The sequence below is a fragment of the Pagrus major genome, chromosome 11 (genome assembly GCF_040436345.1).
Source record: "Pagrus major chromosome 11, Pma_NU_1.0".
Taxonomy (NCBI): domain Eukaryota; kingdom Metazoa; phylum Chordata; class Actinopteri; order Spariformes; family Sparidae; genus Pagrus; species Pagrus major.
This window is the reverse complement of record NC_133225.1, coordinates 15,980,089-15,994,991: the sequence shown is the minus strand read 5'-3', so window position 1 is coordinate 15,994,991 and position 14,903 is coordinate 15,980,089. Positions and strand designations below refer to the sequence as shown.

Below are 14,903 nucleotides of genomic sequence, written 5' to 3'. Positions count from 1 at the left end.
AACACTTGAATTCATCCTAAACTGAAGCAGGCCTCTATTTATCATGTAACAACTACTTAAGTCTCGTAGCCCAACACAGAACATGTTGCACATTTACAAATGCATAATGCAAAGGTTGAAACTTTTCATCTTGTTTTTGATTTAAGGTAATTGCTTTTTACTGGGATGCAATATTTACACGTCAGTCAGTTTTTGTTTTAACCAGCACCAGATTTCTTCTGAGAAGCGTCAGAATCAACCATCAGCGTTGTTGGAGAAAAGGAAGCTTGTGCCCTGTAGCAGCCACAGTTTCTCTGTAAACGGTCCATAAGGGAGTCTCAAGCAAAGCTAATTTAGAGAGATTGTTTTTGGACTTTTGTGTCGGCAGCTAACACTCATGTGCGTCTCCTCTCTGTACCTGGTTACAGGCCAAGGATGTTGAGAATTATTGGAGCGGCTCTGACAAGCAGCTAGATTGAATGGATGAGTGTCCAGAGGGGAGGGATGTTAAGTGCACCTGAGAGAGAAATTCAAGAGACAGCAGACCCAGTGTGCAGTGCTTCATGGTCCAGTCTGCTGTTATCAGTGGCAGAAAATAAAGGCAAATTAAAGGCAAAAAGTAATCTATTGTGGGTTTTTTATTTTGGACTAGTGCAGTCAGCGAGATCACTGCACAAAGTAGTCAAACAGCAAATCTCACCTATAGCTTCAGGCCTTGTCCACACATGCACGTAATGTTTCTTAAAATAAAGCTTTTCCTATGGGTTTTAACCTTTTGTACACATGTAAACAGTGTGTTAGGTCACTGAAAAGGTCGTTTTCAGTATTATCGTCTTAAAAAAGGAGATTTTTGGAACCAATGACACACGCACATTCACTTCTTTATCTAGTCTTATCAGTGTCATTGGCAAATGTGAACTCCGATCATATTGTGCATTGACGGGATGGATGTTATATTGTCTATATTTAGAAAGACACGAACTGACATTGAAAAAACAATGACAGACAAGAGGTACAAAAAAACGGATGTTTTAATAAAAATAGCATCATCCTGGAAGATTCTGTAAATAACAGTCACGTTTCCCTGCTTCATCATTTTTGTCCTCTAAAATGAAATGAAAGTAAAAGTAAAAATTGTTTATAGTACTTTCTGCAACTAAGCAACCAATAGAGTATACAACCTGCTTCCTGTTTACACTGGCACACACATGCCAAGCGTACATGAATGATAATGTAATATCCATTTTCAGTATGGACAGATATTGGTTTAGAAACATCAGGTCGTACTACTGTTTTTTACTATATACCTTTAAATGTTACAGTTACGCCTGAAGATGACAACACAAATACACAAGTTTACCGATTTCACATATCTTTGCAATGCAAATCAACAGCCAGTTTTCTACCTGGAAGTTACTGTTGTTGTTCCTGCAACATCACAGTGATTCAGTCTATAGGCCTCAATCTACTCCTACACTCCGAGGTAAAATGGCACTGATAATAAATTATGCAGAAACTATTATGCTGAACTACACAGATGGAGCATGTTTACCTTTAGAGACCCTGACCTATAGAAAACCCCCTTGGAGCTCTGGCTGGGGTGGAAATGACATCATTAGAGGATCTTCCTGCCAATCAGCCGTAGAGTGGTGCCAGCAAACTTACATTTGTGATCAGTGATTATCCCTCGTTTGCATCAGGTATTGTAGATAATAAAGATGATAATATAGTCAGAGGCAGACGTTGAATAAAGCACAGGGTTGTCAGAGAAGGTGTCAGTGTCACCACAGAGTCAGCGCTGAAGCAGCTTCTTGAGCAGTGCTGCTGTCAGAGTTGTATCGATGCCAACAAGCAGCGTGTTGCTTTTGTTTTCATTGTCTGCATGAGACAGAGGAGAGATCCAAACAAAATATGCATTTACATTAAATTCTATTCATTTAAAGATGATATTGTTGATACATGTGATAATGACACAGATTTTCTCTAGATGTTTAGAACAAAACCTCAATAACTATAAATGTACCTTCTGTTGATAATGATTATTACTAAAGTGTTACCAAGGATCAGGATACTTCCTCCATCGCTGCCTGCTGAGATTCAAAATCCTCTCAACACCAAAAACAGCTGAATCCAAATCCTTTATTTTCTGTTCACCTTGCTTGGCTATTTATTTCATTATATGTTTCATATTTTTCTCAACCTTTGGCTTTGTGAATCAGCGGTGTTCTTGCCTTGCCTGTGATAAGGTCTATTAAGATAAATGAACTGTGGGGGAAGTTTAGTTGTATTATTACTTAACACTCTGATGTTCAATTTTATCTGGTCTTCTGTATGCTGTTTGTGAACTTTTGTGACCTAAAGAGTTTGTGCGCCAACTACTCATCTCTGCACAGTATTAAATTAACATTTCACAGTCACTCACCCTCTATCTTTATCTTTCCCTCCCTCCCTCTCCCTTTCAACAGATGGCTAATAAATCATTTACTCAAATTAATTACTCATTCTGCCAAAGAGCAAACATTTAGCTAACTGACACAAACCAACATGCACGCTGATACACAACTGATTCACATAAAGCCAGGCCAGTGTCTCAGGCTGTTGATATAAGGAAAAGTAACATTTGATCTTGCATAACAACTTGAACGTCTAGGGTGTGAACGTAGGGGGTTCGGTGTGTGTGTGTGTGTGTGTGTGTGTGTGTGTGTGTGTGTGTGTGTGTGTGTGTGTGTGTGTGTGTGTGTGTGTGTGTGTGTGTTTCAGGGAGAGTAAAAAGGATGAGGGGGGAGTTAAAAATGAGAGAGAGCACACTGTAGGAGGCAGAGAGGCTTATATTAACTAAACCATCCAGAGCAGCACTGTAGGAGTTGCTCCACACAATTCCTTATGCTGTCAAGACAATCTGCTGTACACACACACCACCCACTGTACTGTGGGCCACCACAGCAGTTATACTAATTCATCGTCCTGCAGAATCAGGTGGGAATGTGTGAATTCTCACTGCATGTTGAGAGCAGCTGCTTGCTTCTTATAACTCAGCAAACTTTATCACGGCTCGAAAGTGACATTCTGTCTTCAAATCAATGGATTTTTCAGGAAAACAGTCACAATACTTAAAGGATCAGTTCACCCAAAAAAGAAAATTCAGTCATTATCCGCTCACCCTCATGCCGATGGAAAGTCGGCTGAAGCTTCGTAGTCCACAAAACATTTTTGTTTTTGCTTCACAGCAAAACAGTGTTGCAGCATTCTCCTAAACATCTGAAGTAGATGGGAACTTGATTTTAAACATAGAAAAACAACTGAAATGAAAAATAATTAAAGGGCTCCATACGCCTCATCTAACATAACCCAAATCTCCAGGAACCCCGAGATCCCAAATTGATTTGAATAGAGGTTATTTACACCTTTGATGCAAAGTCGGACACTTGCACACGCTTCAGACAGGGTGCATGCCAACTTTAAGCTTAGCATCTACAGTGTATTGGCTTTAAAGAGGGTTTATCGGCAAGGGGATCAGAAGGTAATAACTACATTTTCATTTTTGGGTGAACTTATCCTTTAATGTTCACTTAAGCAACTATTTCGAGCTACAAAAAGTTACTGATGGACACAAACCGAGTTCTCCAACTACTGCTGATATCATCAATCAGAAACGATTGTGGCCCTGAGGCTGAAATGCTCTATGTCATATGTAGGAGCCTTTGTGGCAGATTGTCCAGTCTCTTCTGTTTGAGGGAAGTGGAGCGATTTATTATAAAAAAAAATAACTGAATACAGCCTGAAGCATGAAAAGATATCAAGACGAACAGTAGAGAATGCTAATAAATCACTGTGTAACAGAAGGATATAATAAAAAATATAGATAAAAACAATATCTTAAAAACCCTCAACGGGGGGAAAGTTGACGCCTGAGGACAGAGAAGGAAAAATGGCATCATTCATTGCTGTTAAAGCCATCGCCAGTGTCCAGGAGTTTTACCAGAGTGCTTCATAAATGTATTCTTTCATAGTATTAAAATGCTAAAAACCCAGATAAGGGAGGCAAACATGCCCTCTGCGGTAATGTTTGCTTTCACCTTTAGTCTGTGATTATACTGAAGCAGTTTATATCCACGTGTTTCTTCATTCACTCACTGCTATAAAGACTTTTCTATGTTAATACAGTTCAGCTCTACCATCTCATGGCGTTTGTTGCTGGATCCTCTCTGCCTGATGCAATTTACTGCAAGTCGTGCCACTGGATTGCACACACTGAAACATGTTGTTTTTTGATCATTGGAAAACCTCCAAGAAGTCATTTTTCCGAGAGCTAAGAACAACGTCAGGATCACCTCTATTTGCAATCACCAAATAGCTTTTAAAGACGTCCTCCAGCTGACCTTAGCACATAAAAATCACCAGAATAGCCCATTTTCACAGCAGATAATTACTACAAGGTTATGTGGGTTGGTTGGTTGGTTTGTCAGCAAGATTAAACAAAAGCTGCTGAACTGATTTCCATGAAACTAGGATGGAGGATGGGTCTTGGCCCAGAATAGATCCCATTAACTTTTAGTGCGGATCGAGTCAGTATTTCTCATTTTCTTTAACATTGCAAAAAATTTTGTTGATTTCTCAGAGAATAACGCATAGATATCATGATATTCAGCAGGCTGGTACAGTATCTAAGAGTGAATACAATAGGGGCTGTTGGGCCTTGGCAGAGTTATCTAGTTTGACATGATATTTCAGGAAAGCACAGGTATAATCGGTTACTTTGATAATTGCTGCATTTCATTTACATAAGCCAGTACCAGGGCCCTAAATTGTGCATGCTGGCTCACTAGGACACTTAAAGACCCTGCACACCCACACAGATGTTTTTTTGGAGTGAAAACACCTGTGTGGATGCCATGTGAGGAGGAGTGAGGGGGCTTTAATGGAAGAAAACCATCATTAATGTTAGTACCATCTTTGATTTTCAAGCTGTGATCAACTAAAATGTATGCAGCTACAACAGTTTGTTGGGGGCTTTCACCAACATTGAATGTGCTGCTGTTTTGTTTGTTTGATATGTTACAGTCCATATCATGTCAGTGCTACATTTATTTACAAATCAGTGGTTCTCAGTTTATTTGCTTGTGAACACAGCCACCACTCTCACTCCACCACAACATGCATTTTCACAGTGTCACAGTCATTCAGGGAAACAGTTATTTTCTCTTTGTTTGATTTCATTCAATCCATTTCATTCAAGTGTGTCAGAGGCTAAAAATTATAAGTTGTTTCACAGGATAAAAGTTACGATTTGAGAACATTCATAATGTTTTTTTTTTATTTAACAACATCTTGTGATACACCCAAATTATCCCACAAACCTCTTGGGCTGAGAACCAGTAGAGTAATAATAACACCACTACAATAGCCAGGTGCGCTTATATCATATTGGTTAGCAGCTTGACAGTGACATGGAGCATAAGTCTCAACATTATCAGTATCACGGCATGACGGTTGTCACAACAGATTTGTCACGCAGCAGAGAGCTGTCAGTTCTGCAGGGTATGTCATTGTTACTCACTTATCATGGCTGACAACTCTGACCAGGGCATCAGCTCAGTTCACTACACTGTGTTTCTCACTGAATTCCTGCAGACACGAGCAGGCTGGACAAAAATGTTTCCTGTGTGACAGCCAGAGGTGACTAAAAGTGACTTTATTTACTTGTTGGGGCACCTGTCGGATAGGTGTTCAGATAAGGAAGTGACCACGAGGGTTCAATCAATCCAAGAGCCCCTCATCCCCAAAAGAATCTAACGCAGAGTTTTGTTGACTATTTAGTGTGGAAGAGAAAAAAGACACACTGTGAAAATTATTACAGTAAATTACTGGCTAATAATTGCAGTAAATTCACAGAAGTATACTGTTATTATTTTTAAATTTATTTTTAAATCACAGTAATATATTGTTTCCACAGTAACCCAGATACAATTTTACAGAATACAGCATTTTATTGTGAAATTACATAATGACACTGTGATAAGCATTTGTAGTTTTTTACGGTTTTACAGTAATATACCTCAATGTACTGTGTTTTCACGTTAACCCAACACTATTTTGCTTGTTAGCATGTTAGCCTGTCAGCTTGTTGTTGTATGTGTACCTTGTTGGACCACTTGTTAGCATGCTGTTAGCCTTTTAGCATGTTAGCATGTGTACCTCTTTTTTTACTCGACTAAATTACCGTATGATTCTGTAACCTAATCACAGAATTTACCATTTTTACCTTTTCTCAGGGTCGCTGCTTAAATTCAAATTCACAGCAGCTTACTGTAATATTGTAAATAATTGCCCATCATGCATTACAAAAGCAAAATTACAGTAGTTAACTGTGAGGATTTACTGTGAAAACCGGGTGTTTGTTAGCAGTGTGGATAAACTGGGAGAGATGTGGGGACTACAGAGGACTATATATCCAGTTTATGTTGAATTTTAGGGTTGTTTCTGAAATGTTTTTAAATTAAGACACATTAAAAATAATTGAAGCCACAGATAATAATGTTTTAAAAACCCAAACACCAGCAGAAGGAACAATCTTCATTTAATATTTAGTCTTCTATCATCATAACCTCAGTAAATAAATGGTGTTTATTACCACGGGCGACTCCATTAGATCATAAAATAGCCCGAACCTAACACGAACAATAAACAGATAAATGAATAGTTCTACATGAGGGAGGAGGGAAACTACAGGGAGGAAATAAACTGTCTGCCAAATCTTTCATTTGCCGCCAAATCAGCCATGTGTTGTTTCTTCCTTTGGCTGATTTACATCTGCCAGTTTCTGTGGCCAACCTTCACCTTCCTCATCTCTGTCGTATGTGCCGAGTCCAGACGGCAGTAGTGTGTAGAATAACTGTCATAATGATGACTGCAAAGCGATGTGATGGAGGGAGTGTAGGTTTTTGTATTTTTTGGCAGTATCTTCATATAAATTCATTCAATTGTCATTTTTATCTGTTTTTATCTTTCTTTGACAGAAAATGTTCCAGTTTCAGACAAAAGCCTTCAAGAGGCTTGTTTAACCAAGAGGTCAATAAGAAATCAGACAGGAGGAAGCAAGTAAACACTTTAATTATTGTTGCGTGTGAGGAGTACCAACTGAAAGAGGAGAGGGGAGTTGCTGGACTCTCATATTGTTGATTGGCAATCAGACCAGAGCGGGTACACCAGAAGGGACAGGACAGAAAAAATCATCAAGCTCTAAGCTGCACGTTAGGTTACATTTTCATAATAGACAGTTGATGGCGTGTAAAATGCTGTATGTTATGTCTTGTTTCATTTAAAGGCAGAATGACAACATTCAAAGTTGGCCCCTCATAGCTTCCTCTTGGATGCACTCATGATCTGGCTCCTGGTCGCTACATTATTATTCACCCACTGTCACGAGGTTGACACCCAGAAACGTCCTGAAGAAAGCAAAACATGAAAATCCTTCTTGTGGGGCATAAGCAAAGATTGAGAGTGAGAGTGACAAACACAAAAGAGCTGAAAGCAACATAACCACTTTTATTCAACACCTCTTATCCATGTTTTACCATCTACCATCTACCTAACCAACTTTTATTTTGCAAAGATCAAGTTTTCTCAGTGATGCTTGCCTTCCAATAGAAACCAGCATTAAGTACAGTATATATCAAACAATTCACTGATATCCCTGCGGTTGGGGTCTGGAATGGTATAAAATATAATGCTAGAGTCTTCTCTGTCTGAGACCGAAGCCTTCAAAAAGATGTCTTGAGACCAAGACCAATCTCTGGTACTAAGACACTATATGTTATGCTTTAATGGCTCAGACAGTTACAATATATATAAATTTGTTATCCTCTTCAGCACCTCTTCACATTTACCTATGCAGTGTCTTCTTGAGAGCAAAATAATCAATATGTAACACAAAAAGAAGGAAAATTTGATATTTTTCTCATGAATTGCAAAGCACTGTGATAGAAGCCCCATACACAGATGGAAACGTTTTATGTCTGATCTGTATGTGCAGGCTGCCTCTGCTTTATTAGTGTGACGGGCATATTGACCTCCAGACAGCCACACAAGAACGTCACAGACAGGGAACTGGCTGCAGACTTTATCTTCAGCTCTTGTCTGCGAGCGTGCACACATTGTGTCTTTGCATCTCGGCTTAAACTAGCAATGCTTAAAAATCAGCAAAAAGGAATTTCTGAGTTTTGTATATGATGCTTGACTTTATGAACATCCCTTTCTTCAAAAACACTCTACAAACATTCGTCATCGTGGAAACGGGGCCCAGGACATCCACTGAATAACAGAGGGCTAAATGAGGAAGCCATTTTTAGCCCCTCTATCCCCCGGTCTCCATAACAACTAAAGAGCAGCCAGGACTGACTAATGGCCTGTAGAAAGATTGAGAGATGGAGGAAGTGGGGGGTGAAATGACAGAGGTGGCAGAAAGGCAGCAGAGGGAGCGATTGGAGTAAAAGGAGGGAAGACAAAAAGGAAAAAGTGAGAAGAAATTAAGTGATTTGGGTGAAAAGGGGGGAAAATCCAAAGGGGACTAGGGAGAGGTGTGAAACTCGTGAAGATAATTCTATTTCTATATTTGTGTGGATGATGGGGAGCTATTTTAGTCTTTCTCTCCCTCTCTCTCTTTCTTTCTCCTCTTAATTAAATAAGATGACGCTGAGTCTCCGAACACTATAGACAGGACTAATTCTCACCGCTGTATCACAGGAATGTAATTGGGTCTGTTTCTCTAGCTGTGTGATGATCAAGTGTGCTATCATGTTAATGCAAATTACTGCGCATAAAGACGCTTCTTCATCCCTGTAGTGCACAGAGATCATGTGTTTACAGAGCTGCGGTCGTTTACATAATTCGCCTTTAATACCTTTGTCTTCTCTTCATGATCAAACTGAATTTAATGATTATGATTATTCAGCGGTCAGAAGGCCAGAAGAAGAGCAGTGTGCACTCACTGTGAATTCAGTTTAAAGTTTAAAGGGACAGTCAAATATACATCTTTTCCTCTTACCTTCAAGGCTCCTTATTCATCTGGACTGTTTTGGTGTGAGTTGTCAAGTTTTGGAGCGATCCGCTGTAGAGATGTTTGCCGTCTCTTTGATGTAATGGAACTAAATGGCAGTCGGCTTGCAAAAAAAATACATTTGAAAAACTCGACAGCAACGTCTCTTCTAGAAATCATGATCCATTCACTCAAGATGATTGAGACTGACTAAACACAGGCTTTGTTGTGTGCAGGTTTGCATTCCTTATGGCTGTGCAGCAGAAATTGAACAATTACTCAGGTTCAAGAGGCTAGCTAACTGAACTAGTTAACATTACAGCCAAATCAACCAGGAAGAGCATCAGGCTTTGAGGCCAACTTTTGTAGTGACCAAACTGCGTAATTACAATGTCAGGTGATGCACTGGGACGCATCCATCCATCCATTATCTGAAACCGCTTTTCAGGGTCACGGAGGGACTTGAGCCGATCCGAGCTGACATTGGGCAACGGCAGGGTTCATCACACATAGGGACAAACGACCACTTACACTCACATTCACACCTACGGACAATTTAGATGAACTTTTTTGCATGTCTTTGGATTGGACAGACACGGGGAGAACATGCAAACTCTGCACAGAAAGGAACCCAGGACCTTCTTGCTGTGAGGCAACAGCACTAACCACTGCGCCGCCATGCAAAAAGACTTTTTCCCATAAGCTTACATTGTGAAAGAAGCAACTATAAAACTGAAAATATTTTTTCGTCACAACCCCTGCGAAATGACTCATTTCACCATCATAATTTGAGCCATTCAGTCTAATAACATTTGGAAAAAGTCTAGAAGAGCCGCACAATTAAATTATTTTATTTCCATAGTTAGCGGGGCGGGAAGATCCGGTTAATTTTATACCCAGGAAGTCAAGCTTTTTTGGCTTCATGCACCACTGAGCAGCTTTCATAGGAATGAAGGGGGCTCCGCCTCTGAAAGCTGTATCCAGATTTTAATTGTTAGATCCATGGTTACAGCTGAGCTAAGGGAACGTCATTAAGGTTTACATCCCGCCCTGTCACAAGCCTCTCGTCCTTGACTAGATCCATGCTTCCTTCTGCACAGTGATACAGCTGGTGGGTGTAATTTGGTCGAAATAAGTTAAAATATAAATATAAAATATATTTCCAATATGAAACTGCTCACAACAAGGTCTGTAGGTGAACTGTTACTTTATGTTTTAGAGGTGAGAAAGGATACAATTCTGATTCCCTGACTTCAAAGACTTGCGGCTCCATCCTGTAGCCAACAACATTTCCTCAACTCTCCTGTCATTATTTTACTTTTGTTTTAACCCCACCTCTCCATCCATCTGTCTTTCACTCAGCAGGCATCCAAGTGAAAGGGGATTAAATGTGTGCTCAGGTCACTGAAACATGGAAAAGCAGAGAAGGAGGTGCAGGTATAATTGGGTGGGAGGCTGAAAAGAAAGAGAGGACAGTGGTGTGGGGATGAAAAGCAACAGTTGAGGGTGCAGAGAGGAGAAAGGAAAGGGAAGCAGGAGTGCAGACTAATGAGGAGGCTGAGGGGTGTAGATCACCAGACATTGCTTTTCTTTTTCTCATCAGTCTGAGGTCTGAAGGCCACAGAGGTGTGTTTAGCAGTCAGGGGGGAGTCGAGGAGACACAACAAGACAAAGTAAAAATGGAACTTTTGAAGGAGATAAGAGGTTGATGTGATTCGTGAGTGTGTGTGTGTGTCCACGTATGTGTTTGTCCATGAGCTTCATGTCTCTCCAGCCTAAGGGTGTCCTGCTTTCTCCTGATGGAGCCGCTTTCTTTGTTCGCCTCCTAAATAGCAGTTGTCACAGCCGTCCTCCCACACACGAGGAAACAGCCAGAAGCCCCCAAAAGCCTCCCTGTTGTTGCTTTCTCTGTGTTCTCTGCCTGCTGGAGACCCCTCATGTCCTCACGCTCCATATCTGAGCACTGCAGCTGTCCACCAATACCTTGTGTGGTGGCCTCAGTGTGTTTATATGTGTGCCAGTCCCCTTTTTGGCACACGGCTTATAAAGCATGAAAATTGTAGCATTCACGTACAGCTGTAAGACAGTGTCAATCCTGCTCTGTGTCTTCTGTTTGTGTGGGTTTACATATGCACATTTTTTTGCGTTTACCTCTGTAGGATCCTGGCTGCAGCGGGGGCACACATGAACATCTCAGTGGACCTGCGGACCCTGAGGGCGGTGCGAGTGCTCCGACCCCTCAAGCTGGTCTCAGGCATTCCCAGTGAGTACCTCATATGATTTCATCAGTATCTTTATTATCACAATGGTGACTGTGGGTTTCCCTTTTGTGTACACAGGGTTGTGCTAACAAGAGCTAAAGGTTCAAGTCAGCCAAACCACAAATCATCGTGTCTCACTTTCCTTGTGGTATCTAGCTGTGAAGATATTTGGCTTAGACATCACAAGTGAAATTTTAACTCCCGTTGTAATGAGTGTGTGCTTTCCTCACACAATATGTATTAGGGCTGCAACTAACGGTTATTTCATTATCAATTAATCTGTTGATTATCATAATCATTTAGTCTGTAAAATGTCAACAAATTGTAAAAAAAATGCTAGTCACAATTTTACCAGAGCCAGAAATGACATCTTCAAGTTGCGTCTTTTGTCGAAACAGTCCAAAACCCAAAAGCTGTTTATTTAATACCATTCATGACAAAGAAAAGCAGCAAATCCTCACATTTAAGAAGCAGGAACCAACAAAAATGTGACATTTTTGCTTGAAAAAAAAAAGATTTTTAAATTGGTTGGCAACTAATTTTCTTTCTTGCAGCTCTTCAGTAAATATCTTAAAATCTCTTTCCAGAAACAACACCTCTGTTTCTTTTACATAAACTTTTGTCTATTTCTTTTTTTGGAGAAAGCCATTTCAAAGAAGTAAAATCCCACACTGTCTGTATAGCTACATACAACTGAAAGGGAAAATATGTTGGGGTTTTTTTGGTAGTTTAGTCTACTTTCATTTGAAAAGTAGAAATGCAGGTTAATATAATTAAGTACTAAGTGATATGGTTATGTATGGGTCAAACCACAGACATATGGCTGCAACTTATTACTTTCAGTATTAATTCCTCTGCTTATTTTTGCAATAAATTGATTCGTCGTATTTATACTTTTACTTATACATAAAATTTGTGTATTAATTCAGTTATTAAAGTTAAGAGGAATTTCTACATAAACAATGTGTTTTTTTAAGTGTTTATTATTCAAGTATTATATATAAAAGTATGAGTCATTCTGTCTCCTGCAGTAAAACACACATTTAGTTTTTTAATTTGTACACACAGACTCAACATGATAGAAAAACTTTACATCAAATGTTACCTCTCTCATTGAGCTTATGTAAAATAATTAAATGGAAAACATGTAATGAAAATACTTAAAGTCAATGTTTTAGGCATATTTATTTGTCTGATTTTTTTTAATAAATCTGAAGATTTATGAATTAATATCAAAACAGCTGCTTATTATTTTCTGTTGATGAACAAATCAATGAATAGTTAATTGTGTCAGCTCCACCTAACAAGCTATTTTTTTTAAAAATGTTGTAAAATTAGGTTTAAACGCTGAATATTTTTTGACATTCATATTTCACACATTTATACTGTATGAAGTATGTTTTCACTTGAACTCTGCTGATCACTGTCTGCCCTTCTTCCAGGTCTGCAGATTGTCCTGAAGTCGATCATGAAGGCCATGGTTCCTCTGCTGCAGATCGGCCTGCTGCTCTTTTTTGCAATCCTCATGTTCGCCATAATCGGCCTGGAGTTTTACAGCGGCAAACTGCACCGCAGCTGCGAACCACAGCTTGGAATACTGGGTACACACACACTCACTGCATATCTCTCTATAGCACATGGGTACATGCTGCGTATTACATTGTAGTAGTAGTTTATAGTTCATTCTAGGAGTAAGATATTTCCGTCCAGTGTGTCACACAGACAGAATCGTGACCTCCGGTGATTACTGTTATTCAGATCCTTTATTCATCTTAAGCCAAGATCTAATTTGAATTGCGTCGCAAAACAGGAAATCGTCTCAGCACCTCCACCACACACTGATGGCACGGATGAAACAAAAGAGAGCAATTTGTAGAAACGGCCCAAAATGGTTTTGTGAATAATTCATAAATGTAAACAGATGAAAGAATTATTTTTGTGACTATTTTTGGCAGTAAACTGCATCACAATGCTCATCCTGCTGCTGTTTTTGTGTGCATATGTACCATATGTGTGTGGCTCTTTAGGTTGTATCTCTGTTGTCTTAATCACAAACGCATACACACAATAGCATGCTAGGCTGCACCTGGAGTCTTGATCAAATCAAACTGGCCGTGTTGTCCGGTATAATTAAAACCAACAATTTAGTGCGCCACAATGGTTCATTGTACATTCACAGCTGTCATTAACCTCCGAGCTGCTCCCGTCACACTGAAGCTGAATGGACTAACTGTGGAATAACACAGACAGGCTAAAGTGAGAATTATCTGTCACTGAGTGGTCACGTTACTGTTCAGGCAGGCACTCTGCAGCAGGCATTCAAAAAAATAAGCTCTAAAAGAATTGTTAATATTAATATAATAGGTGAAACATGAATGATTTATTAACTGTAATAAGGCATTGTTCTCGATTTAGATCCTGTAGCTGAGAAAAGCAAAGTTAACTTCTAATGAAAGTATAGAAAAGTATTTACCAATCTTAATAAAGCAACAAAAAACCTAATAAACCTAACCTAATAAATTGTAACAATAACATTATAGGATAATTAAACTCAATAGATTATAAACAATTATAAGAAACTCACAAGCAGTGTTAGGGGTAAATTTCTAATAGGATTTTGGTAACATTTTTACAGATACTATGTCCAACAACACATTATCATTAAAGATGAATTGTTTATTGATGGTTTCTTAAGAATCGTGTTGGCAAAATGCACATCTCTTCTCTGTACGTTCATGACATAAAGTACATTTCCCTTCCATTCAGCAAAGAAATGAGAGAGAATTACCATTATAGTACATTATGGTGGATTTCAGCACCTTCTGAGGATCAAGAGTGACGATAAATCAATTTTTTTGTTCCCTAAAGTTTAAAAATAAACTTTGACCTGACCTCGTCTCTGGGTGTTTATTACTCCAGAAGTTTTGGGCTCTGTCCATGGCTGTCTCCACCAGAGCTTGTGAGGTTTGACTACTAAATATAAAACAATATTACCTTCCTCCATTTTATAATGCCTAGTCGTCTTTCTAATGGAAGTAACTAGTACTTTCTAAGATATCATATTTTGGAAGTAACTGCTCATAAGGCTTTTAATAACATTCATAAGCAGTCGAAACACTGTAAACAGGTTTCTTATAAATGCTTAAAAATGTCTTAATATCTAAGCTTATTAGGACTAATATGACCTGTTCATTTTCCCCTTTTACAAGGACCTCTATGTAAAGCGTTACCGTTTGCACTTGATGTTCTGGAGCTTAAAGCCATCAAAATGAAAGATTTCTAGTTGTTGGATGCGTGATAGCTTTCAAATTTTAGTGATCACATACAGTACAACTTTTTGATGCCAGGTAGAGCCATGTAACATCTCTTGATCTTTGCATCTTTCTGTTCAGCAAATCAGAGAGTAGAGTCCTCTGAGTTGGATTTCCAGTGTGGCGTGCGTCAGTGTCCCGCCGGCTACAACTGCAGCGATGGGGGGATCGGCCCTAATGACGGCATCACTCAGTTTGACAACATCCTGTTCGCTGTTCTCACTGTCTTCCAGTGCATCACCATGGAGGGATGGACCACTGTACTCTACAATGTAAGACGGCTCTCTCTCACACACACACACACAGGTGCCACTCATA

At 39.4% G+C, this 14,903-nt stretch overlaps 1 protein-coding gene across 1 annotated transcript in view; it reads left to right on the top strand.

Annotated features, from left to right (window-relative positions):
* cacna1ea (calcium channel, voltage-dependent, R type, alpha 1E subunit a) overlaps nucleotides 1-14,903 on the top strand; it is a 98,049-nt gene that overhangs the window by 46,087 nt on the left and 37,059 nt on the right. Inside the window, exons 5-7 of the mRNA XM_073475992.1 lie at nucleotides 11,173-11,276; nucleotides 12,717-12,875; nucleotides 14,667-14,857. Of these exons, the coding sequence (XP_073332093.1) occupies nucleotides 11,173-11,276; nucleotides 12,717-12,875; nucleotides 14,667-14,857 (454 nt within the window). The remainder of the gene's footprint in view (nucleotides 1-11,172; nucleotides 11,277-12,716; nucleotides 12,876-14,666; nucleotides 14,858-14,903) is intronic.